General features: G+C 47.7%; 12 protein-coding genes across 12 annotated transcripts; 6 read left to right on the forward strand and 6 right to left on the reverse strand.

Moving 5' to 3' along the window:
* Positions 1-839: 839 nt before the first annotated feature.
* Positions 840-1,915, forward strand: N7503_004954 (oxidase ustYa family protein; the record flags this gene model as incomplete). The annotated part of the gene is made up of 5 exons (XM_057064501.1): positions 840-1,077; positions 1,128-1,259; positions 1,325-1,455; positions 1,504-1,603; positions 1,674-1,915. 5 exons carry the CDS (start codon positions 840-842, stop codon positions 1,913-1,915), a joined length of 843 nt encoding a protein of 280 aa, XP_056922244.1.
* Positions 1,916-2,000: 85 nt separating this feature from the next.
* Positions 2,001-2,639, reverse strand: N7503_004955 (GNAT family N-acetyltransferase; the record flags this gene model as incomplete). Its single annotated transcript, XM_057064502.1, has 1 exon — positions 2,001-2,639. The coding sequence occupies one exon, from the start codon at positions 2,637-2,639 to the stop codon at positions 2,001-2,003; it is 639 nt and encodes a 212-aa protein (XP_056922245.1).
* An 878-nt stretch (positions 2,640-3,517) lies between these two features.
* On the reverse strand, positions 3,518-3,739 carry N7503_004956 (uncharacterized protein; the record flags this gene model as incomplete). The annotated part of the gene is made up of 2 exons (XM_057064503.1): positions 3,518-3,531; positions 3,574-3,739. The coding sequence occupies 2 exons, from the start codon at positions 3,737-3,739 to the stop codon at positions 3,518-3,520; spliced, it is 180 nt and encodes a 59-aa protein (XP_056922246.1).
* A 2,164-nt stretch (positions 3,740-5,903) lies between these two features.
* On the forward strand, positions 5,904-6,544 carry N7503_004957 (MFS general substrate transporter; the record flags this gene model as incomplete). The annotated part of the gene is made up of 3 exons (XM_057064504.1): positions 5,904-6,002; positions 6,089-6,377; positions 6,438-6,544. The coding sequence occupies 3 exons, from the start codon at positions 5,904-5,906 to the stop codon at positions 6,542-6,544; spliced, it is 495 nt and encodes a 164-aa protein (XP_056922247.1).
* Positions 6,545-7,005: 461 nt separating this feature from the next.
* On the reverse strand, positions 7,006-7,278 carry N7503_004958 (uncharacterized protein; the record flags this gene model as incomplete). Its single annotated transcript, XM_057064505.1, has 1 exon — positions 7,006-7,278. One exon carries the CDS (start codon positions 7,276-7,278, stop codon positions 7,006-7,008), a length of 273 nt encoding a protein of 90 aa, XP_056922248.1.
* Positions 7,279-7,748: 470 nt separating this feature from the next.
* Positions 7,749-7,979, reverse strand: N7503_004959 (uncharacterized protein; the record flags this gene model as incomplete). The annotated part of the gene is made up of 1 exon (XM_057064506.1): positions 7,749-7,979. The coding sequence occupies one exon, from the start codon at positions 7,977-7,979 to the stop codon at positions 7,749-7,751; it is 231 nt and encodes a 76-aa protein (XP_056922249.1).
* A 913-nt stretch (positions 7,980-8,892) lies between these two features.
* N7503_004960 (nucleotide triphosphate diphosphatase NUDT15) lies at positions 8,893-9,653 on the forward strand (the record flags this gene model as incomplete). The annotated part of the gene is made up of 4 exons (XM_057064507.1): positions 8,893-8,901; positions 9,103-9,148; positions 9,209-9,414; positions 9,477-9,653. 4 exons carry the CDS (start codon positions 8,893-8,895, stop codon positions 9,651-9,653), a joined length of 438 nt encoding a protein of 145 aa, XP_056922250.1.
* A 2,237-nt stretch (positions 9,654-11,890) lies between these two features.
* Positions 11,891-13,540, reverse strand: N7503_004961 (uncharacterized protein; the record flags this gene model as incomplete). Its single annotated transcript, XM_057064508.1, has 3 exons — positions 11,891-12,794; positions 12,847-13,070; positions 13,121-13,540. 3 exons carry the CDS (start codon positions 13,538-13,540, stop codon positions 11,891-11,893), a joined length of 1,548 nt encoding a protein of 515 aa, XP_056922251.1.
* A 236-nt stretch (positions 13,541-13,776) lies between these two features.
* On the reverse strand, positions 13,777-15,734 carry N7503_004962 (uncharacterized protein; the record flags this gene model as incomplete). The annotated part of the gene is made up of 4 exons (XM_057064509.1): positions 13,777-14,235; positions 14,291-14,367; positions 14,430-15,635; positions 15,701-15,734. The coding sequence occupies 4 exons, from the start codon at positions 15,732-15,734 to the stop codon at positions 13,777-13,779; spliced, it is 1,776 nt and encodes a 591-aa protein (XP_056922252.1).
* Positions 15,735-16,198: 464 nt separating this feature from the next.
* N7503_004963 (M20 family metallopeptidase) lies at positions 16,199-17,615 on the forward strand (the record flags this gene model as incomplete). The annotated part of the gene is made up of 4 exons (XM_057064510.1): positions 16,199-16,291; positions 16,344-17,152; positions 17,212-17,351; positions 17,401-17,615. 4 exons carry the CDS (start codon positions 16,199-16,201, stop codon positions 17,613-17,615), a joined length of 1,257 nt encoding a protein of 418 aa, XP_056922253.1.
* A 458-nt stretch (positions 17,616-18,073) lies between these two features.
* N7503_004964 (uncharacterized protein) lies at positions 18,074-20,113 on the forward strand (the record flags this gene model as incomplete). Its single annotated transcript, XM_057064511.1, has 9 exons — positions 18,074-18,222; positions 18,297-18,455; positions 18,522-18,581; positions 18,636-18,894; positions 18,952-19,215; positions 19,272-19,372; positions 19,540-19,774; positions 19,824-20,023; positions 20,068-20,113. The coding sequence occupies 9 exons, from the start codon at positions 18,074-18,076 to the stop codon at positions 20,111-20,113; spliced, it is 1,473 nt and encodes a 490-aa protein (XP_056922254.1).
* A 2,737-nt stretch (positions 20,114-22,850) lies between these two features.
* Positions 22,851-25,019, forward strand: N7503_004965 (DUF3176 domain-containing protein; the record flags this gene model as incomplete). The annotated part of the gene is made up of 1 exon (XM_057064512.1): positions 22,851-25,019. One exon carries the CDS (start codon positions 22,851-22,853, stop codon positions 25,017-25,019), a length of 2,169 nt encoding a protein of 722 aa, XP_056922255.1.
* Positions 25,020-25,415: the final 396 nt, after the last annotated feature.

The following is a 25,415-nucleotide window of genomic DNA, read 5'->3' on the forward strand; positions in this document are numbered from 1 at the left end:
AGCTATATTTATATTCGAGCCGAGCAGAGCTTGAAGCTTCTGATTACGTAGCTGATTCAGAGCTCTGCAAAGCTCTCTCCAACTTTGATTGCGATGTCTGAGCTCGGCAAGCATATCGCATCATCCAATTTGGCTGGGGATCAGGACGTGGCTGCAAGGGACCGGGCTCAACGTGCAGTCGAATCATTCTGCCTTGCGGGGGATAATGCGTTTTGCGATTGAAAATCTGCATGATGATCTCAGTGGGTAGTGACCGACGGCTACTTGTTCATATGCGCTAAATAAGTGCCCTCGCATTGGATGTCTTACTGTACCACGCTTAGACTCTGCATGGTGATCCTCGCATTATAATCTGCAGTCATAGCGTGTTGGTGGCGCCGATCGCTCCGGAAGGGGCTTGGTCGCATTCCTGTTGAACATCCGGGGCGCGGGAGTGCAGATCCAGGGGGCTTTTGACAACACTTTGTTTACGCCATCAAAACTATTCCCACCCCATTGCTGGTGAGTCTACCCGTGGCTCCCACCCCCAGGGATGACTTTTTAATGGCCATGAGCCTGAGGTGCTCATGAGACCTGAAAACGTGTAAGACATGCAGGGAGGTCTTTGCACCAAGCCAAGCTACTATGTATAGTAACTTCTTGAGTGAGGGAGAATGACAAAGTTCGCTGACAAGGTGCGACATGCGGTTGGACTGGCGGTCTGCAAGTTATTGAACGGATGAGGTTGGTCGTGATTTAGAAATATTCAGATAATTGCAAACCCAACTTTCTTGCCTCACTCCTCAAGCACCATTGATCACCGGTCAACCCTCCTTCTCGACCTCTGCAAAACATACAACATGTTTAGAGACAAATTCCCCGATCTAGAAGATCCCCGCGAATCCGAGGAGCACCTCCTGGCAGAAGAAGAAGGCATATTGTGGGGCATAAATGAGCAAAATGACGATTGCAGTTCTTTCACGAAGACCTTCCTTTGGTTCACTGCACTAAGCGTATTCTTCATGAGCGGCACTTTGTTCGGGTTCTTCTGGCGGGGTGACTTGGATAGTCTGTGTAGTGAACATACCTCACAGTACTGTGAGTTGGGTAATGAGTCATGATATCCGAATCCTACTGAATACATTCAGCACCCATTATGAAAAAGGTTGGGATCACCTATAACTTACATGAGTTCAACGGCTCGCTTCTCAAGGAGAACATCTTCCGCCAAGATGCGAGTCCGGATGTGGATGCTGCATGGGAAGCTCTTGGAGTCAATTGTGAGTACGACCTGTTTTATGATTTTATTCATTTTAATAATGTAATAACACCATTATTTCTCTAGATCGAGGCATTCGAGTACCCGAAAAAGATGCAGAGCAATCGGGTCTCACCGCAGACCAGGTCCAGATCAATCCTAAATATGGCGGAGGATATCCAGCAAACGTGGCAGGTCTCCACCATTTGCACTGTCTAGTCAGTCTTTCGCTTTTTTGTGAACAAGCTCTGTCTAACAACTACTAGAACGTTGTTCGACAGTCACTATACTACAACTACGACTACTATCGTTCCAAAGAAGAGGGCGTATTCGGCAACAATGATTACATCTTCCGACGCCAAGTTTGTAAGTATTCAAGTCATATACCAACTCCGTTTTTTGGTTAAATTGTACATACTGACTTTCATTTTCAAAGCATACTGCTTAGATATCATTCGGCAGCAACTCATGTGCACAGTAGACACGGGAGTATTGGGACAGGTCTGGGTTTACCCCGATAATCCAGAGCCACACCTCGACTTCAACACCCACCATCGGTGCAAGAACTTTGACCAGATTCGACGCTGGGCTGAGGTGAACCAAATTCCTAAGGATCCACCAGTGGATTATATCGCGCCTCCCGCGCCCGGCACCACGATTTATAATGAAATGCCATGAAGGATGAAATAACGACTGATACGTATCGAGGACGAATATTATAACAAAAGTATTTGACAATTCTACTAGTTATTTACAACTTTTCTCATTTCTCGTTTCGAATATCCTCCGTCAACCCATAATCACTTAAATCCTCACTCATCCCAGGCAAAGTACAAACCGCACTCTCCGCACCCCCAAACATCTCCAATGCGGCAATACCCCTAAACTCCATCCCAATCTTCTCAAGGACCCTCCGACTATGAAGATTCGTAGCATCACAGAACCCAAAGACACCTGTAATCCCCAGCTCTCCTTTCGCCCACTCAATTAATCCTTTCGCTGCCTCGGTCGCATAACCCTTCCCATTCATCTCAGGTAAAATCGCATACCCGATATCGGGCGCAAGATAATGCCGATTTGGGGGTGCACCCTTCAAGAGCGACACGGTCCCAATCGGGAGTGGTTGTAACGACATGGTATCTTGATCCTGAAGTGATACGAGGAACATACCATGTTTGTTGCACGCGTAGTCTGCTAAGACGCGGGTATTGATGAATTCCGATGCGCTTTTGGCATCAAGCACCGACGTGCGACCGCAGGAGCGGATAAACAGATCTGTGTTCCAGAGGTGGGCTAGGAATGTACAGTGGGCTTGGTTGGTTGGGTCCAATGGAGTGATGCGTAGGCGTGGGGTTGTGATAACGAAGCCACTTGGAAATGGTGATCCCGGTTTGGAGGTCATTGTGAAGTACTTCATACAACAATGGAGTAGGTTCAATGTGTAGTTATCGGTTGCAGTCGTTCATGTTCTTTCTCGGGATTATATGTTATCTAGGGATGACTGGGAGTGACTCTGATTGACTCACCGGCCCCCACCCTCGGGCGTGCGGAGTCCGGAGTTCAGAGCTTAAGATACGGACCGTCTATCTAGTGATCGCTTGTTCAATACCTGTTTACACCCCAATTCTAGTTGACGGTAGATTGGTCTGATTGGCGAGATATTTCAAGAATTCGTTTTGCCAAGTGATAGATGTTATCTCTAGGGGGTTTTAATATTAGTCGCCATATTAATTTAGTAATGTCTAAGAATTTTTTCCTCCTCGAATTCGGGGCCCTTCTCACACAAATATCCTGCAAATAATGGTACAGATGATATATATCGCAAAAATACTGCTTTGGACCCAATACCACTCGGCAAGTACTAACATCAAACTGGTTAGGAAAGCTATCACGTTCACAACTTGTAGTGTGTTTCTCAGCCTGTGTCGGTTTCTTGGCATATTCTCCTCAAAGAGTAGTGAGAAAAGGCACACACCATATAATCCTGACAGCACGAGGGGAAAAAATCCCCACTTGCCAAGCAAGTAGCCCAATGGACTCGAACCAAAAGATCCACCAATGGCCAAACTCGCTAGCCAAAGGCAAGCGATGAATGAATAAGCAAAGACTGCTCGAAATGTGCCTGGACGGCATTTCCAATTCTCAATCGGGTTTGTGATATTGTCAAGACCATCGTGCGTTGAGATGGGGCCAGCATCTAGTGCATCTCGTGGCTCTGGGGACGCAGATTGACTTGAATCGTGACTAGAGGCTGGCCTCCCATCGTGGTCGGGCTCTAGTTCACGAGAAATTGCCTATTAGAAAACCTTCTATCAGTGGTCCCAGTCAAGACTTACCTGAAGTAAAATACTCAATAATTGACAGAAGCGGCGCGGCTAGCAAAACAACTGACATGACTTGTCCAAATGTCCAATCACCGCTGGGCGGACTGACTTTCGGGGGGACACCTGTCCAATCACCGCTGGGCGGACTGACTTTCGGGGGGACACCAACTGTACCCATCTCGATGTCTTTCGTAGGTTCGAATAAATTGAAAAATGTCCATACAACTTTAGATGTACCCCATGCGAATGCTGCACCCAGCCATGCCACCTATTAGAAGTCAGTTATCGAATACATCGTCTTAAATGCGATACTGTTGTGATTTACTTCAAAAAGCAATGAGGTCAGTGTGTCGAGAACAAATCGTATGGTTAAAAAGGCTGCGAGTAGCGGGCGATAGCAGAGCGAACGCCGGAGACTTTGAGTCCTGTGGCCTTTACAACACTTATCAAGAATGACCTTCAAACAATTCCTTGCCTGGAGGCTAAGCCACGACCTAGGCCGGTCGAATACCTTGGCGGAGAAGGCTCTATGCAATTTGACAACTCGCGATCCAAATCCGAAAATGATCACCAGTGCAGAAACAAGGGCTGCTCCGGCGTCAACCTGAAGAGGAGGAATCCTCAAAGGCTGACCAAAATAGCATATTGCAGCTCTTGATGCATCATAATCATCATCAGAGTAAAAGCTGAGCTGGCAAAAAAGCCCAACAGCCACAAAGAGTACTAAAGCACCCATAAGAATTAGTCGCCACAGGCGTTCCGAGGGACGATTATAGAGATATCTTCGCAGCAGAGTCAGGCACACTAAGTGAGTGAAGCAGGATAACCAGGCAAGGTCCATTATGAAGCCCCAGTACATGGTTGTGACACCGCATCGAAGCTGTGAAGCTCCACTGACAAGGATCGAGAGGCCCGTCAGGAGCTGAAGATCGCTCATTGCTAGAAAAGACTTGCGTCATGGTCAGAAGATGTTTTTTGAAGGACATATTGCAGCATCAAACCTGGATGAATTTTTTTTCAAGCCGATCACTGATCTGAGGCTTCGCCCAAAAGGGTCTGACACTTCTAAGGAGGCATCCCAACCAATGCCGCAGCCATCCCAAGAATAATTCATCCACGGGGTTCGGAATACATGCCAGGGTGTTACCATCGGTCTTTCCAAATGGGCCCTGAGATGGTTGATACACGAAGACATAGTATACGACAGTGATTATAACTGCAATGCCAGCAGTGACAATGTAATTGATGATCATCTAGACCTCGGTTCTATTAGGTTGAGCGGAAGTTCAAAGATAGGTTGACTCACCCCAACTCCTGTGATATCATTATTGTAATAAACATTGGCTGACCCCAACGGACGTGAGCAGTTATAGCTGCAAGACGAGGGCATGATGATTTGAGCGCAGAAAGTAGTCAAATCACTCAGATCATGAAAACGAGCTTCAGGTTGCTGGAGGAGAAGATCGAATAGCCCAATTGGGGGCAGGTCTTAGTTAAGAGCCTCATGCAGCTACCCCTTGAAACATTGATGCTTAATCCACTTGGTCAAGGGCCCTGCCCAGTGATAATTGTCTACGAAGAGAATGAAGGGGCCAGTGCGCCCAGGTCACGGATTATCCCTAGACTTTCACCACGTTACCTATCCATCCGCAGGCTGGCTCTCCTGCCAAGATATGACGAAACATTTTACTCTGTAAAAAACTACACCAGTAATGAAGTGGGACTTTCGAAGACTGAGAATTATGCTATCCACAGCAAAACAGCCAATGAGGAGGTGAGAAAGCGTAGAAATGTTTTAATGGAGACCAGGGTCGATATCGTCTTTACTATTGCCTTTGACGCAGCGCAGTAGCCGCTTTGTTGTCCGCAAGTAACGAGGGACTAGCGGGGCGTTTCGGCAAGTATCGTCTGCCCAATGCCAGAAACTACAATTACAGTAAATTTGGTGATCTACAAGAATTACATACAACATAAGGTGTAGTGCGACATTCCCTGACCAAATTCAGATTAGCGCGGTCTAAGTGGGGCGCTGGAAATGAAAGTGTAACTCCTGTGTTTGCTTCCTTTGGCTGAGTCAAGTACGTTGCCGTATTCTAGGCCGGATATGAGCTGAACCAGCCCCGGGATTATACGAGTCCCCAGGCGGACTGGATATCCTCAGTGCTCTGTATGCTTCGCCTTCAGTATCAACGAGTAGCGTATTTGACCGGACGGTGAACTGATATCTCAAATGTAGTTTTCTTCATGCTCGGATTGTCACCAGTAGCTGGACGACTGTATGATGGCTATGAACGGCGTTTTCCGATCATGATCGGCAGCTTTTGCACCTCTTCAGCCTCATGATGACCAGTCTGTCAACCAAATACTATCAACCAATCTTGAGTCAGTCTGTGTGTTCTGGGATTGGAATGTTGTTGATCATCACTCCAGCCATGAATGCCGTAAGTGCCGCACCACCCGCCCTGATCGCTGCTACTCTCTACCAGGCAGAAAACTGAGTATGTAACTTACAAGCATTATTTTGCAGCCGATGACCCACTCCCAAAATTGCCGAGCGCTGGCTGGTGGATTTGCCTTCCCCGGTTCCTCTTTGGGTGGTGTTGTTTCCCTATTCATGATGAACCACCTGCTATCCGCAATTGGATTTGCCTGGACCATGCGTGCTTGCACATTTCTAATCCTCGGTCTGCTGCTCATCACCTGCACGTTAATGTCGTCACATGTCACCCACACCCACAAGGAGTTCAAGCTTAGTAGCTATCTGAACCGTTGCGGGGATGTAACTTTCTACTCATGTGCATCGCCAGCTTCTTCATGTATTGTACACCGCCTACCCCTACCCTTTTCTGATTAATTTCGCAAACCGACTTTTGCAGGGGGCATGTTTGTGCCGTACGTTTACATGATGATATCCTCAATCCACTATGGCATGTCGGTCCAGATAGGATATAATCTCATTCCCATTCTAAATGGCGTTAGGTAAGAGAAGCGCAAAGAAGAAAGAAAGAAAAATTTGAAATAATAGACCTTTGTTGAGAGGGTCTATATATATAAGTTTTGATATAATACTGTACTGAGTATTTCGAATTGATACGATTGACTATACGAAACATAGATTGTGTTTAGAACGCTGTCGATCCAACCTGGCTTAGTCGTATCTCAAAACTCCCAGATCGAAACCATGTTCTCCCGAGTTTCCTTCCAAAGCGTTATTTCCCAGTCACATATTTGTAGACGTTCGCAATCCTCCCCGACACTATCTAAATTACCCAAGGATCATCACTTTTCCACCTTAGAGACAGACCTTCCGAGTACCGCACACATGGCCATGAGAGTAGGATAAACAAGTAGCGTGGAAGAAGCAACGAGGATGACTGCAGTAGTTCTGCATACAGCTGGGACAGCAAGAGATATCTTCGTTTCTCTTCGTAAAACTCGCGCCGCTCAAGAGCCAGCCACAGAATTAGATTGAGCCGCGTCGCGCACATCAGCAGCAGCCTCAGCGCTATCCCAGGCACCATCCAGCTCATTGCACAGGTCATCACTAGCGATGGCAACGACCACGTCTTCCATGTCCTTCAGGTAGTAGCCTCCATTCTCGGCATGGAGCATACCGTTCGGATTGATCTTCACGTAATCGTTCAGGGATTGTCTATCGTGGAGAATCACGATATCAGTGGGGGGTGAAATTTGGTACCGGGTTAGACCTTCAACCATGACGTTCATGAAGCACAGGAAGTGAACGAAGGAGGTGGAAATGTATTGCACGACGATGTCATGAGGGGTAATTAACTAAAGTCTCCAGAAGGTCTCCAGATGTCTTAGTCATCTATCTCTCGGCCCCTTGGGCCGTGCATACCTTCGAGGTTTAGAGCATAGATCTTCTAAGAAATACCTTAAAGAGGCGAAAAAGAACGATTAAAGCAGAAGATGCTATCAATTCAAGGCCATTAGCTATAGCAGTCAGTCGGTGAATATGACGAAGTAGAGAAATCTAAAGAAGACGACTAACCTTTGACATTTCCACGAGGATTTGAGGGAGATTCCAGTGAGAAACAGAGACAAAGATGGGGGAGAATGTTCATATACTTTGCAAGGTTGACTAGCTAGTCTAATTAAAGCCTCGAATTAGAGCGACTGAATTCTGCCTCGCGAGTCTTCTCGATTAGGACCCGTGTCCATTCGACTCAAATCATCTCCTCCATCAGAGCAGCAGCAGAGTAATGTCCACTAAACATTGCAGCCACGATACCACGGAACAAACCACAAGCATCCCCAGAAAAATAAGCAGGGGCATCAAGCAGCTTCAAATGACCAGAGACCTTAGGATACCATCCAACGCCCTCCAAAGTAGGTCCAATCAAGTTCGCGTTCTCGTCCGTACCCAGGTCGGGGAACTTTTTAGCAAGACGCGACATGCCCTTTTCAGTCTCCTGGAATCCCAACTTATCAATTTGGGACTACATGGCGCGACAAAAGGAAAGCAAAACTTCAAGCTAAAAGAGAGACCGGAAGCTCATAAGAAATGTTTAGTTAGATTTTTTATATAAATGCGGATTATTAGAATAAACTGCCACCACTATTAGACACTTCGCCCCCATCTAAATTGAACGTTAATTTCAAATTTCGTCGCATTCGATTTGGAAAGCTCCCCAATGTATTTCATAGAATCAGCCGCAAGCGCATGTGTAAAGTGACCATCGATCTATGAGAGTCAATTTGCAGAGTCTCAGCCTCAGACTTTTGGTAGTATGTTCGTCCTGCATGAACAACCCCGAAAGTGAAACGATGCGATAATTTCTTTTCTCCAGGCATGGGGGATGTCAGGGTATTGGTAAATGCACGTGATACAGCCTCCCAGTACAAAGGTGGCGATCAACCAGGTTGATCAAGGTTCTTCGGTTACATTCAGTAGCCCAGGCATCACCACCGCAATAGGTAGTTGAAATGATTGTTTTGGGCTTAGAAACAGAGCTCTAAGACCCACAAAAGACAATCCAAAAGTCAATTGGCCATGCATTAGATCCGGAGATGTTCCGATTCCAGACCGGCGATTTGAAGCGACGCGCATGATATGGCTCCTGTGGCGTATATACGGCGGGGAGGATAGTGGGACATACTGTCAGGACACATATACTAGTTGTTTCAAGGCATTCTTAGTATCACACAAGTGTGGACGGATGATGCGATGCAGCCAAGGCGATATGGGTCAAATTCCGGGCGGGGTTGAGCTGGGTTGCAAGTATGCGAGTCGCAGCAGCTGAAGGAGTATTGCAAATTGACGCCTTTCATTAAGTGGGGTATCTTTGTGGCACTGGACAATCATCAGACATGAATAACGTATGTACGGTAAGTATCCCAGAATCCCCTAGCATGGCAGCTCGGAAGTTACATGGCGCAATTTTGATCGTGATTAAAGCATTCTCGCCCTGCGGATCGCATCTTTCCTCTTGAAAGGACTCGAACGGAGACAGAACTCGTCTCCTCTCAGATCTCAATATGAATCCCCAGGTCTGAGTCGGTGTTTTTGTCTTTAACAAGGAGGGTCAGGTGGTCATCGGCAGGCGAAAGAACAGCCATGGTGCCGGTTGGTTGTCCCTGCTTCGTGTGATTTTTGTATTGTGGGGATATCTGACCATTCTCTTAGGTACCTGGGCTTTCCCTGGAGGTCATCTTGAATTTGGGGAATCGTTTGAAGACTGTGCGGCACGAGAAGTCCTTGAAGAGACTGGCCTGAAGGTCTCGGACATTCATTTCCTTACGACAACGAATGACGTGATGGTCGATGATGGAAAACACTATGTCACTATTTTCATGGGATGTACCGTTTCTGGGGACAATCTCGAGCCTCAGGTTAGTAATCAGAGAATATTGTGACTCTGTATATTGCAACATATCTGACTGATGCTTTATAGTTGCTGGAACCCGAGAAGTGCGATCGGTGGGAATGGGTGACTTGGGAAGAGATCCACTCGTATCTGAGTCCGATACATAGTGATGGACCGAATGCATATCGCAAGTTGTTTCTGCCACTTGTGAATATCGTCAAGCAGCGACCGGGGTTCCACCCGACCGGTGCCAGTCGTGGATAGAAGGTTGCCATTCGCATATAGGCGCGTTTTTCTCTGATTCAAATAGATAACAGTTTACCGAATAAATCATGCACAGCCGCAGAGTGGTGCAGTTTTCGTATTAGCAACAAGAAACTCGATAAAGAGTTCAAGTAAGCGCTGGTCAAGGCTGGTTCGAGCGTTGAGGCTGGTTGCTGCTGTTATTTATCCCTGGAGTCTGGAACACTTGGCGGTGGTCGCCTGACTACGGGGGCCTGCACACACTTTCCTAGCAGTTATAATTCAGTAACAGTATTAGACTCTTTGAAATTTCATCGTGAAGACAGAAATTGGGGACGAGAATAACATGCCTGCCATGGTCATCTTCCCATGCTAGTCATTCAGGTAGCGCATAACCTCCCCCTCTTATCGGCAGCTCAATCATAGTACCAGAGACGCTTGCCTTTTTCGTCGAGGAGGGACATGTGACCTGGTTCAGCGCGAGAGCTGTAGGTCCTAAATAGCAAAATCTTTATCGAATCAACAGGAACCTTACTTGAAGATATCGAATACACTCATGTCAAATTCTTGCTAGTCAAAGTCAAGGAGCTTCTATCTCTATGTCTCAACCCATGGCGGATCTTCTGATTTTCTTGGAGCGAAGTGTCATACACCTGTTGCTAGGTCCAAGACCTACTAAATATCTTATTACGTCGCCAAAGAATATCGAGTCTCCGCACTATCACCTCTATAGCAAGCCTTAATAATATGTTAGTATAGTTACCGAGTACGCAATCGCCGATAGAAAGCCGGGTAGGCTACACCTATAGGAGGGAGCGCTCAGGGCGGCACCCGGACTAATTTAGGCTGTGCTTCGGGAGCCCATCTCTACCCCAAGCGGCAGCCTTACCGTCAACAATGTTACATCATAGTTGTCGATATCGTGTTCCAGGGCTATTATTTCTGAAGAGCTCGGGGTAATTCTTGTGTTTTCAATTGAAAAGTTCCCTAAAACAGGGGTATGTATTACGTATGGTCCCTATCGCACAGAATTCCTAATCTCTAAGTGACCAGGACTTTTGAATTAAAGATGATGCATTTGAACCTTGGAAATTTTGACATCTTTCAATATTAATCTCAAACCAACCTTGACCATACGAAAAATTAACTTGGAGCAATTCAATCTTCAGTCGTGAATTGTGAGGATTGTCGTGAATCTTGGAAATTTGAAAATCGCTGCAATCCCGTCCTGATACTGACATTGAATAGAACTGAATTTGCAGTTAGTAGGCTACATATAATTCTACTGACTTAACCTCCAGGATCTTAGAACAACATCTTCACAGACCAGTCGAAATACATTCATCTCCGTGAACTTGGAAACGAAGTGACTTCAAATTACTCACGAAAGTTCTCCTCGCAACAAACCAAACATGGCCAACATACCCACCAGAACACAAACCGCCGATCGGCCACGGATCGTTATACTCTGCATTGATATAGGAAAGAGACGTTGCCGACGGTCGTTAAACAGGCTTTTGAATGAACTGTCAGCTAGAGCAGAAGTCCAACTGATCGATGATCCAGCTCAAGTGCACAACATAGTTATCCAAGTCCCACAACCACAGGCTGTTCTTATTGCAGACGGGGCATTGACCCGCGACGAAAACTGGGCCTGCTGGACAGCTTTCCTGTTTTGGATGCGACGTGGTGGTAGATGCATTTTTATGAGTGGTTGGCCCCGCCTAATCGAAGGTGATGACAAGCTCAGAGTGCTTTTTTCCAGAGCAGGGCTGAACTGGCAGCAATGCCACGAAATGTTGTATCTACTCTCGGCGATTGATACGTCTGCTACAGGGCACGAGGGATCGACAATCCGGCCGGCGACTAACGTGCGCGCTAAATGTCTTCGAGATGTTGGCTTCCATGATAGACTGTTGGTTCCGAATACTGGTGTGAACGGCCACAGTGATCAAGATGAATCGCCGGTTGTAATGACCAAAATTCAGGATGGGCGCCTGGGTTACGTGGGGTTCACAGAGTGGGACTCGAGTTTCTACGTTACCATCGTCGTCAGGATTTGTGGGTTCCGTTGACTGATTTTGAGTGATGGTCTAAGCATGTGGATCAATTTGAGGATTTTAGCGAAGGGAATTCGGTATCAACAATAGGTGGATTGGGCAAAATCTCCAGGTGGATGTGAATAAATGGATTAATTTGATAAATCTCCAGCTCTGTCAATATGAGCATAGATACCTGCACAATCGTTCATGGTTGAATCACCGATCAAACTTCTTCAGCTCCAACCAGCGCATCGGCGGATACACCAACATCGTCCACGAAACACCAACCCAGATCCCCAGATCAGACCCATATTCTCCTACCATACTCGCGATAGGTCCAACATACCAAATTTGGTCCATGGAAACGATAGCCCCAGCCCAACCAATAAGGAAAGCCAACAAAGCAGCAATGCCGATTGGCAGCTTAGAGGGATCCGCCCACACATCCCAATTAAAGCCTCTTGCCCTCCGGAAAATCAAATGCTCTTCAACCGCAATCGTCAGGTAGATAGTGACCCAGTACCCCATAAGCGACAAGAAATTATCAAAGATATCATACAAATGATTTCGACCGCCAAGTGCACAAGCAGTGTAGATCACAACGCCAACACAAGAGTAGAACCATCGTGGAAGACGGGCCAGATGACGGCCCATAATCTGGAAACCGAGGGAAGCAGAATAAGTGCCGGGGATATTGTTGGCAATGAGACCCAGCGCGACCAGCACACCCATGAACTTTCCGAACCCGCCGAGTCCGTCGTAGCCCGCTAGAATGAGGGCACCGGATGAGGTGTCGTAGGCCATGCTCCAGGTTTCGTGGGTGAAGGTGCCAGAAGCCAGGCCGACACCCATCACGTTAGCGAATGTTAGAGCCAGACCCACTCCTAGGAAGGTCATGAGGAAGGTCTTCCAAGCTGACGTGGTTGGTGGGAAGTAGACGAAGAAGTCAGCACCTGCGGGCGCCCACGCGACCGAAGCCGATAGGCAGAGTGAGAAGAAAGAGAGGCGATTGCCTGCGATAGTCTCAGAAGAGCCAGTTGAGCTGATCGTAGTGTCGAATTTGGGGCCTGCACTGCCGACCAAGACGAAGATGGCGATGAATTGGGGGACCCAGGCCCATCTATATAATTGTGAGTTTCTTGGCTGAGGAATATAATTGTGGATTGACTTACCTCTCATAAATGTGGAAGACCGTCATGCCGAACAAGACCACTACCCAGGTCATAATCGCAATGATGATAATGCCCACAATGACGGTCATCCGGCCTCCAGAAACGGCAGACAGAATTTGGCCACCGACTAGACAGTCGATCATACCATATCCAAGCATGATGATAATATTAAGCAGACAAGCGATCTTACTAGGGTAATAACCCATGAAGTACCTCGCGACAACCTGGTCACCTCGTTAGCCTGACACTCAAATTTGAGAAGTTGCAAACATACCATCGTACGATTACCACTCGCTGGCCCAAAGGTTCCCATATAAGCAACGCCAGCAGCTCCAAGCAAAGCACCGAAAGTGGCACAGAGAGCAGAGTCGACAAAGCCGAGGTCATAACTGAGTGGACCCAGCATACCCAAAGCGATATTATTAGCGGTGATATTAGTGCTGAACCACAAAAGGGTCATCTGCATATAATCGGCAGCCCTGATGTCATGGCGCTCGTCAACAGGGACGCGTTCCACGCCTCGGGACTCAAAAAGCTTCAGCGAAGTAAGCCGGGCATTGAGACGGCTGAAGAATCCGGCCTCGGTCGGAGAACCAGCTCCGACCGACGCATCTTTGATTGCATCTTGTGGTGAGGCTTCGACGGTCGGAGGGAATTGAATGCCCTTCTCCTCGTCTACCACGGACTGAGCCATGATTCTGTCTCGTGGTGGAGTTGAGTCAGGGAAAAATATCTTCAGCCGAAAATTCACCGGGGTCTAATCAGCCGCAAGGCTTATCTTCTGAGTGGCGGGGCGGGACCCACTCGTCTTGTCTGTCCAACCCCTCTTTACGATTATTGTTACAATTGTGTTCTTCTTCTCTCAATTGATGAATTATGTTTATAATGTGCACTAGGTTAGGGTATCGTAGCCCCAGTTTATAATTAAGCTTAACAAGTCAGGAAATGACCCTGTCTTTCATATACATAGGGATGACCTCCTTGGATTATTTCGTCAAATCGCCGACTGATCCGATCATAGTTCTGTCCATACCGACCCAGTTCCCGTAGACGGATGGAGACCCAGTCTTGATAGATCTGGTCGGATGTTGCAATGCCGGCAGTAAACAACGGCCAGGTAATGCGCACCATAAGCCGGGGTCGGGTGCGATGAAGCTTCAGACTAAGTTCCAAGACATGGGACACTGCAGCACTGAGCGACATAAAGCTGATGTTGACCTGAGTGCCAGGACTCTTGTTTAAAGTATCCTGGAAGCAGAGATGGAAGTATACCATGGTGCTGTAGAATGTGATGGCGGCCCAGTAGATGGTCTCCATGACACGACGGCCATCACCGACCGAGTCGCAAGATTGGGCGACTTTGGCGGAGGTCAGCAAAGTGTCGTATTCCTGGATTCAATTAGAGGTGATACGCATTTGAAGGATTATCCGGGGTAAGTCTTACAATGGACAAGGTATTGATCTCGTTAATGAGGCGTTGGTAAGGGGATACCCCCCAGCAGCTTCCTGCGATCGAGGTCCCTGCTTAAATAGTTCGGTTATTTTAAATTGCATGACGTGGCTTCGGTGATACAATGTGAGACCAGGCAGATTTTCCATATCGTCCAATTGGGCAGAGACGGGGTAACTCTCCCCCCAGAAGCGAGAAGGTGATTGTCTGCTGATCCGATAAAGCTCGGGCAAAGTTAAAGGACCAGTGGTGGGAGTCTCGGCACCCAGAAAGAATTGGAAAATATCGGTGTCCAGTCGTGCGGTTCCAGGTCCAAAGAAAAGCGCCGCTGGAGTAAAGAAATATAATGTCCAAAGAAGGAATAGCGGGACAGAGGTACATCGCAGCGTGTCTAGTGAGTTGGGCTCTGAATAGAACTCCGGCGAGGGGGCGTTCGTAATTGGTGAGTCGGTAGATGACTGCACCTCGGGTGAGGACTGCTGGGGGAATGTCTCAGGTTCGAGAGTCAGTGCTGAAAGAGAAGAGGATTGAAATGTAGTTGTTTGGCTCGAGAGTCGATCTTGAAGCAAAGGCACAATATGATTATGAAGCAGACTTTCAATGCCTCGAATATGAATATTGATGGCGGGTGCCCCACTGCCGAACCGGTTCTCGTAGTCAATCATAAGCCATAAAGTGATGAAAATAGCCTCTATTTTCTGTGGAGTCTTGACATCCTGTTTCAGAGCATGACGCAGACTCGATAGAGCTCGGCCATAATGCATTCGTCCCCCCAAGTCACAGGACTCATTACTGGCTGAAATACTAGGTAAAGCTTCTTGGTCATAAAGTCGAGATCGATGGACCTCCCTTGCAGTAGTGGCTAGTATCATGCTCATGACCATCGGCTCTTTCACCGAGATCTTTTGGTAAGCATAAGACACTGTAGACCAAGGCCACTGTTTTCCGAGAAGGACAACCAATGTTGAATTCTGGAGATAATTCAGACAGTCTCGGTCAAAGCCCGATAGAGTCAAAGAGTTGGCTGCGGTCACGTGTTGATCGCTATTGCCATCGAATCGCTCCAAGGGAAGCAAGGGCGCTCTGGAAGAGCTGGGCTGCTGCTGCTGATTTCGAACGACCTGACTGGACTCGCCCGCCTTTTCCGTGTGTGCTGTCTCTCTGCCTTTCTTCGTGACGGTGGCTGATGTAATTGTTGCCTTCCGTGGAATAGGTCCACCTTTCCATTCGCATAATATGCGCGCTGACAAGCATCGCCTACATTGCGGCTCGTCGAGGCCTGGCACCTGTCGTTTTTCTTCGTCGCATTTGACCTTGCGCATGCGACATGACCGACAGCCTATAATAACAGGTTTAGATTCATTTGGCATCCCAGCAAAAGGAATGTGAGATGTGGATCCTTACCTGTCTTGGAACGTGTCTTACCCGACTGAGGCATGTTATGTGAGTTTGCCGAGCTTCCCGTCAGGCTACATCTGGTCGCACAGGGTCAGGACCCGCTCGTTAAGCGGTGCTGGGGTCCAAACCTGGGGTATTTAGCTTAAGCGAGAGCCGGCAAGAATGACAATTGACAGAAAAGAATGTGTTGAGGGGGAAGTGGAGGCCGGGGAAGAACAACGCCTTATCTGCCGAGTGGAGACCATTGCCCCCAAAAAAGCTATCGATAAGCCAAGACAACTGCCGATTGGCTGCTTCGCCAAATCCTAGATCCATACAGTTACTCATTGCCGAGCAAACGCCAGTTGTATTCACTATCTTCGCCAACGTCTCGCATATCGGAGCCACCCGAGATAGCCGGAATGCGAACTTTGATTGGGGTTGCTATAAAACTGGACTCAAAATCTTCTATCATGGCGTTTTACGGAATTCAACTTCGACAATCGAAGCCAAATAAACAACACCATGCACGTTGCCGAGTCACAGAGAGTGTTCCTGGATATTGTCCAAGAGGCACTTAAGCGATATGACACACAGTTGAAGGATATCAACCACAAGGTATGTGATCGCTCTGTATATCAATGCAAGTTTCAGTAATTAATTTTGTTAGATCTGGTCCAATCCGGAACTGGCATACGAGGAATTCAAAGCCCATGATAACATTTGCGAGCTCTTTGAAAGCCTTCAATCGAGCGGATACGAAGTCGCCCGGAAGGCGTATGGTGTCGACACTGCTCTTGAGGTCAAATACTCCTATGGCAAGGGAGGACGAACTGTTGCCTTTAACGCTGAATACGATGCTCTTCCTGGGATTGGCCACGCCTGTGGTCACAATTTAATTGCGACAAGTTCCATAGCTGCATTCATCGCTACTTGCGAGGCAATGAAAGCTCAAGCTCAAGCCTTGTCTGTGCCTGGATTCACTGTCCGACTACTAGGCACCCCGGCAGAGGAATCTGGTGGCGGCAAAGTCAAGCTTATCGACGGTGGAGCCTATACGAATGTGGACGCTTGTCTAATGGTGCATCCCGTTCCTATGGCTCCTGGGAATCCTTCTCTTTGCGGCATGGCCACTGTTGTGGCAGGGGGCTTCCTAGCCAATGATAAGGTTCAAGTAACCTTTACCGGCAAGCCTGCTCACGCTGCTGCTGCCCCCTGGGAAGGCATCAACGCACTCGACGCGGTTGTGTCGGCATACGTCAGCATTTCTATGCTCCGACAGCAGATTTTGCCTTCTCAAAAAATCCATGGAGTCATCACGGAAGGAGGAACTCGTCCGAACATCATTCCCATGTCTGCCACAGTGGATTATTACATCAGATCCCCAACCAAAAAGACACTTAAGCCATTGACCGAAAAGGTTATTAAATGCTTTGAGGCTGCTGCGACTGCTACAGGCTGTAAGGTCTCATACAAATGGTATGCCTATCTATCTTGGGCCCTTGTGAAGACAAGTCGAGCTAATAACAATCTACTAGGGGTCCGTCATATGATGATCTGAAGAGCAACATGCCGATCTGTGAGAACTATGTCTCGGCAATGAGAGCAATGGGTCACCACACCCTACTTGATAACTCAGAAATTAAGGGCGCACTTGCTGGTGCCTCCACTGATATGGGTCAGTTCGCCGCCTAGTCCCTTTGGAATCTTAACTAACACTGCGATAGGTAATGTCTCTTATGTCGTGCCTGGATTCCATGGTATCTTTTGCATTCCGGTCGATGGGGTAAACCACACACCAGGATTTACTAAGGGGGCTGGGTCATCTGAGGGCCACGAAAGGGCTATTGCATGTGCGGCTGGTATGGCCGTAGTAGCCTGTCAAGTCCTAGTTGATGATGAGTTTGCCGAGTCGGTTAAGAAGGATTTCCAGCGAGAGTGATAAGAAAAACCCATAACCAATATCAAATGGAATTGTTATCACAAATTAAAGCACGTAACTCTTTAGTTTGATGTTCGTAGGCACTAGTTTTCTAGAAAGTTGAAATTGGTGCACGAACCCCACTCTCCTACCTGGTGTTCAATACCTGAAATGTTGAAGTACCCAATTGCAATCAGCAAGGTTCTAGGTCGAGAGCACATAGTTGTGTTGCTTGCTTTGCCACGGCTCAACTGCCAAGCATCACTGGCTGTGCCGACCTAGCCAATCGCCATGTTGCCGAGGCTGACCTGCAGCAGCTTGTTATCAAAGAATAGATGATTGCGGGGGTGCTTTATCTTTGTCCTGCATCAATGCCAAGCGATAGCAGGAGAAGTAGTCATCAGTGCCGTTCGCATATAAATACTCCATCCTCTTGAGACAATAAGACATGAGTTCTGTTGAACAATACCACTGTCAATATGAGTGACATAATGATGGAAAAGAAAGGTGGCGAAACAGCCCAAGAGATGGATAGTCAGAGCGTCGATCATGGGGCTGTTGAACGGCTTCACACTCACCAATTCTCCCCCGAAGCAGAAAGGCGACTTGTACGGAAAATTGATTTCATGTCAGTCACGCTGGAAAATTTCCGACAAAATTATATGAACATGACTTATGCTGACATCTACGGCTTTGTCTCAGGATCCTTCCAATCATGATTGTCGCATACCTTCTGGCATTTTTGGACAAACAAACCCTCAGCTATAGCGCCTTGATGGGGATCACTGAAGACCTCCATTTGGTTGGAACACAATACAGTTGGAGCTCGGGAATCTTTTACTTTGGATACCTTTTCTTCAGGTAATTGCATGAGTCTTGGTATATTAGAGCCAAGAAGCTGAAGCACTGACGTTATACACATGATAGTTATCCAGCATCCCTTTTGATGGTCAAATTCCCCCTCGGAAAGTACCTCGCCGTGAATTTGTGAGTAATCACTAAGAAAATGTTATGATTGCATCTTCATTAATGTACATCCAGCATGCTATGGGCAATTGTCCTTGCGTGCCACGCAGCGACGAAAAACTTTGCTACCTTCATGGTAACTCGATTCTTCCTGGGATGTACCGAAGCCAGCCTGTCTCCTGGATTCACTCTCCTCACTTCTCTATGGTATCGCAGATCTGAGCAGCCACTGCGTGCAGGCATATGGTTTTGCGGAAACTCACTCTCGTCCGTCTTCGGCAACCTTATCGCCGCGGGCATTATACACATAAACAGCAAGCTTGCATCATGGCAGGTGAGAACACAATTCGCATTGAAAATAATTAATCGGTCTAACATGCTACTATGACAGTGGCTGTTCATTATATTCGGCATTATCACATTCCTATTTGGTATTGTGATGCTTCTGCGTTTGCCAGACTCACCCATTGATGCCAAATTCCTGACAGACGAGGAGAGAATAATCGCTGTCGAGCGACTGAAAGATAATCAAGCGGGATTCAAAAGCAATGAAATTGATCGGGGCCAAATTTGGGAAGCATTCAAAGATGTGCAGACTTGGCTTTTGGCTATCTTGATTTTTGCGGCCAATATTGCCAACGGAGGTTTCACTACGGTTTGTCTACCCCTACCTGTCAAGGCCTGCCAAAGGTGCATGCTAACAACTTCTAGTTCAACGGCCTTATTCTGGAAGGTTTTGGGTTTGACCTATTCGACACCTTACTCCTGGGCCTTCCTGGGGGTGTGATTGTGTGCATATTTGTTTTCATATCGTGAGTGCCTCTCAGACAAATGAAGAAGGCGATGCTAATAAAGGTCTCAGGGGCTATATCCCATCAAGAGTGAAGGGTAGCCGCTGTATAGTCATGGCTGTTATGTTTCTTATAAGGTAATACAGAGTGAACGTTGACTGACCGTGATCGTGCTAATGTCATTTTAGTATCCTTGGAAGCTCTCTCGTCTATGCAGGGAAAAATACCGCCTCTCGCTATGCCGGTCTACTCTTTATGGGTGTATACTCTGCCGCAATGCCGGTATCAATGGCTATAATTAGTTCTAATGTGGGTGGCTTCACCAAACGAGCCACCGTGAGTGCGATATACTTCATCATGTATTGCGCGGGAAATATTGTTGGACCTCAGCTCTTCTTTGCTCACCAAGCACCAAAATACCAGGTAGGGAGTGCACCACATCGAAGAGATAATCTTGCTGACTCAATTGCAGAGCGGATTCTTGGCTATCATCATCTGTTTGGTTGCTTGTGTTGCGATTAGCCTAATAATGTTGTTCTATCTTAGATGGGAGAATAGTCGCCGAGATAAGCAGGGAGTCAGTGGTGACTTTGCTACTAACGGAACAGAATCTAAGCCAGTGGAACAGGGTGAATTGTTGGATATCACTGATCGACAAAATCAGAAGTTCAGGTATGCGTATTAAGTTTATATAGTACTGTGCTATACGAGAATAGAAATGTGGTTTTGATTTCGAATGGCAAGCCTGTAATCAATAAGTAATCAGCCCATAACCCCCAAACTTAACCCAGAAAGGCTTGTAGCAGAATGGCCCAACCGACGGGGGAAAGCGCCGTTATGATCCTGCACTGAGCACATTGCTCATTTTCACTGCTTCATGAGCTTATCCACCATGGTGTTCACCATTGCCGGACGGCTGAGTGGCACCATGTCATCAGTGAACTGGGCTGCTCTTGATAAACCTCGCCCGTGAGGAACTTACAAAATTCCAAGCCCAGGTGGGCCTGATGGATCTTAGCAAAAGCAGTAACAGCTACGGTTCTTGAGAAGCTCCCGATACAAGGGTGCGATCCATCATCATCGTATGCGGGGCTTATATGGAGCAATCTGAAGTAAGTTACTGATGCAGGTGGCCTTTGATTTGCGATCGTTTTACCGTAGATAGGTCATTCAGTGACACGTCATGAACTTTGGGGTAGCTGATAATGCAGCCACTTCTGCAACCTACAGTATAGAGGCACGCTCAACTCATCTCTACTCCGCTGGGCTAGACCGGACGGACATATGAGAGTATGATAAGCTGTTATCATTTCTTTAATAGGTAAATGACACGTCGCAAACAGCGGGGCAGCTGAAAATGCGTGATCCACACCAGCCACTTCTGCATTGTGGGAACGATTTAGCTTAACTCTAACCCCACTTGGATAGATTCTACCCCACTTAGCTAGATTAGATATGCATCTTAAGATGTGATTAGAGTCATTTCATCATGGATAGGTTAGTCAATGCGTCATAGACAGCGGGGCAGCTGAATATGCGTGATCCGCTTGCCACTTTTGCAACCTACAGTATGCACGCCCAGTTCGACTCCACCCTTCTTAGCTGAACCCACCGGAGCTATACGGAATGTGAGTGGTTTTAAGGACCTTCTAGGCGGTGAGCTACTCGCAGACGGTAAGCTACATAAACTTGAGACTCATCTCCCCTATTCCTCTCTTCTTTCTTTTTATCACACTGAATTTCATACTCAGGAAACAGTATACCTCAATCCATTTATCCAGCCAAGGCGTCTATATCAATTACAATGACTCCCAACTGTCCCAGCTGCTCCGAAGGTGTTGGTCCATGCGTACGTGAGCCATCTACTTTTGTCAGCTACTATGATGGTTTACTTACAGTCAATTTTCCATATAGATCTGCGAATAAGCAACAGTATACAAAGACCCTTCTGCACTGGATCTTTGGGGCAGTTATGACGAGGGTCGTGAGTAGAATTTTGGGAAATGATGATCTGGGAAGTTTATCTGGAGTGTTGATGGTGTGGAGCGCAGATTGAGGGAGGTATATGATACGAAATAGAACGAGTTTAGTCAGAAGTTCAGAAATTCCTCTTGACTTAGGTTCGCCGATATTTCGTAGACGATATTTCGTAGACGGCTTTTCTTTGCTTATTCGGCTAAGCCTTTCTCTCGGATGTATTGCCGTTCAATATCTACAGCCATTCGTCGCTCCTTTCTACCCAAAGTAAGGTATGCATGTGATGCAAAGTTTCGAATTCTGGGTAGGCTTTGTGAGAGTCGTGCTCATAGTAATACCACTTACCTGTGCAGTAGTTGTACTAAAGTGCTGTTTCTATTCACGCCATGACTCAAAATCTGCGGAAAAGGCCAATTCTCTGACCACTGTGGCATTCCCTTTTGCATTAAGTAGAGTGGCATCTGTAATACATTTCCAGCGCTATACCGGATACGGCAATAATATGGTGTTGAACTAGTGGGCCCCGCACTTACGCCCTCCAGATAGCTACTCCACTTTGTTAATCAACTTAGGCTTTACTACATAGTATTCTTACTACTCACTTTCATTCCTTTTGCTAAAACTTGATCTGGAAATTGTGGTAAACACGTTCTCTACGAAGATCTTTAACTTAGATTAGTATGCCTTCTGAGTGGGGTTAGGCATATTGCGGACGAGGCTCACCAACCCGAGGATGCTATCTAGCTACTGTAGACTATGATAGACTGTGAAGGAATAATGAGAAAGGAGGCTCTAAGGGGGAACATTGCCAAGGAACTGTCCTCGACAGGCGGTCGCTCCTACAGGCTTCCTGCATCACGCCACGATGTACCTTCCCGTATTCGCCTCAACATCGTCACAAAGTCAACCGCGTGTGGCTTACTGTGCGGGGCAATGTTCGTGACTATGAATAGTGCCTGCATAGAGCATACGGTTATTATCGGGGGGGGTTTTTCCAGAGAGGATGCGAAAAGTTAGCGACTGGTCCTCCACCGGCCGCCGACAAAGAGGAGTTTCAGCCCTGACGATTCGTAGGGATCCAAATTTAACCCAGTCAACACCAACCCAGCAAAATGTTGTAACAAGAGCCCAGATGATTCCGCCCCCACGCTTGGCATGTAGACATAGCTCAGTCACACAGCATAAAATTCCAGCCTGGATTACAACCTACGGTATGATTGCAGCTGCGCAGAGCGAGCTGAACACATTGATGAACATGTGGTGATACTCCCTACCGGCTTTATTGGCTGTCATTATTAGCTGCAGCTTATATGCAGTCCAATAATTCAATTATCCCTGCTATCCGTTGGCCGCCGACGCGGAATCGATAGAGAAGGTCATGACCATCTGAGCAGCACTATCTGCGGCTGAAAGAGCCGCACTGTCAGTCGGCGACCATAAATCTGACGCCTATCTCCTCGTAAAATCATGCATTCTGAGTGAGATAACCCGACTATTCTCACGCGACCCCCATCCGCCCCTTATGAGAGCCAAAGACCCAAGCCGCCGCAACGATACCGGCCCACTTTACCATCCGGTGGAACCTCCTGAATCGTATGCCCTGGCTCCTACGGATACTGAAAGCTCTCTTCGACATGCCGCCCCCGTTACAGGTGAATCTCGTCTGACCAAAAAAATGCGGCCTCAGCAAGGAAAGCGCCGGACCTCATTCTCGGGGTGGAAGCTGGAACTCTTCGCATGTTTGGCATTCCTTACAGCCCTCGCAGCCATGGTGGCTACAATGTACCCTCACCAGGGAAAGCCACTTCCCCAATGGCCCTTTCGAGTGTCTGTCAATACATTGCTGGCCATCTACGGGGGAGTGATTAAGGCAGCCACGCTCTATGTCGTCGGATCTTGCGTTGCCCAGTTGCAGTGGTCATGGTTCTTATCTGAACGGCCTCTTATTGACCTATCTCGGCTTGCAGACCTATCTCATGGGGATATCCCTGGAGCGTTCCGCTGGCTCTGGTCTAATCATATCCGAGAGCCGTTGATCACACTTGGCGCAGTTATCGTCATCGCCTCTTTCGCCTTCGAGCCGTTCATACAGCAGCTAACATCATATGTCGACTGCAGCGTCCCGCTGGAAAACCTCCGGGTTGCTCCGAGTATACCACGAACGAACTACATTGTTCGAAAGAGTGGTGTGTCCTCCGCTCAAAGTGGTGATCCGGAAATTGCACAAGCCATCTTGTCAGGCCTCGTCGGCGGTCCCGATCCTCTCGCCAGCACTGGGTGTACGACAGGAAACTGTACCTTCTCGACTTCTTACACGAGCGCCGGCATCTGCTCGACATGTGAGGATATCTCTAGCAGCATAACTGTTATGAAGACTTGCAGAGGGGAGAATAGCTCGGTTGTTGACTGCGCCAACGCAACGTATCAACAGAGCGTGGTTTGGGCCGATCGCGTCACTACAGCCTCATATGATGGCGTCGATTTGACGAACGTTAGCTGGACTCCGATGCAAAACGAATCGCTTCTCTTCCACGTGGACACTGCGCTTTATCCCCAGTGGCCAAGCTACATCATGTTTGGGATCGAGATTGTCTGGGGAGAGACGACGTACTCGCAAGCAAAGGTCAGCCCTTTGACCTTGGACCCTTTGCAAGGTTGTGAGGACGCCTCAACCAACAATACGTGGGCTTGCAGGGGCTACGGATCTGCATACTGCAAACTGCGGTTTTGCACTCGCACATACAACGCATCTGTTGAGGCTGGTGTTCTAGTGGAGAATGTCATCGAGGAAAGCCCATTATCGACGAAGGATCTGGTGCGCCCGCCGCCGGAGTTACTAGTAGGAGACGAATTCACGGCGACCCTCGGTCTTCTCGATCTCCATTGTATCAATGATGTGGAGCTTCGGGAACTTCGCAAGATTGGCTACAACATTTCCTCCGCATCGCCCCGGTGGGCTGCATACGTTGTCGACAACGACCTGTTCCAGCTTGACGGCAACAAGTACAATGACATCGGCCCCGATTCACCGTTCCCTCAATCACTATTGGTCCACAGATGCCTCTACACGATGAGCGTCGAGATCCAAGACAATTGGTTCTATGTCGCAGGCGCCCTCAGCGGAAACGTCTCAGCTGGCTGTATCCAGAATGGTTGCTTCGGTAATAGCCCCAAGGTGCGGCAAAACATTGAGCCTTTATCATCCCTGTCCGGTGATGGTGGTCCGATATTACTCTACAACAACTCCCAGCTCGACTTTGACAGCATCTCCGCCAAGCTCTCCCATGTAGCCACGCACATGACGACAATGCTGCGCCAGACGGGGAACGTGAACTACAGCGCACCGGCCGAGGGAGTGGTATTTCACTATGCAACGTGCCTGAACGTCCACTGGATCTGGATCACGCTTCCTTCCATAGCAGCTGGCTGTGTCGTCGCACTGCTAATCACCGTTGTCATGTTAACGGCGTCCGACGGGACACCCATATGGAAGGGAAACGTCTTGGCTCTTATATTTCATGGCCCAGGCGGCGCTGGCTGGAGCGATATGCCTAGGTCGAATGTAGACGGGGACAAGGTGTTGTCCGAACTGGACACGAGTCAAGGGATGGAGCAGAGAGCACGTGAGATCAAGATCAGGCTTGACCAGTCTTCGAACTCGGTACAGCTCTTGAAAGCCAGGGAGAGATAGTAGAGTGCGATAACGAACCCTGGTGTCATGCTCCAGCTTCGCAAGGTATAGGTGATCCGCCTATCAGGATTCGCTCTCTACCGACTGCAGGAGTACTTGGTCTCAAGGTGCATACCTGAATCGTGGCCCATCCTATGATGATCGAGTCGACGGTGGGGCTTGTGATATTCTCTCTAGGTAAAATATGGAAGCTAATATTGGATACTGCGCCTTGTGCGATACTATTGATGAGATGTCCAGCTAATCTTTGGGTCTTTGATTATGTATGGATGTGGCCTTGGATCCTTAAATAATCTACCAATGGTGGTATTATGTAGAAGGCGATGCGGTGCAGTTGGACATAGGACATCAAAACACTCCAGCTTTTCAAAGTCTGGACATTCAAGTACTCTGGTC

This window comes from Penicillium pulvis (assembly GCF_028828015.1).
Source record: "Penicillium pulvis strain IBT 33274 chromosome Unknown contig_23_segment0_segment0, whole genome shotgun sequence".
NCBI lineage: Eukaryota > Fungi > Ascomycota > Eurotiomycetes > Eurotiales > Aspergillaceae > Penicillium > Penicillium pulvis.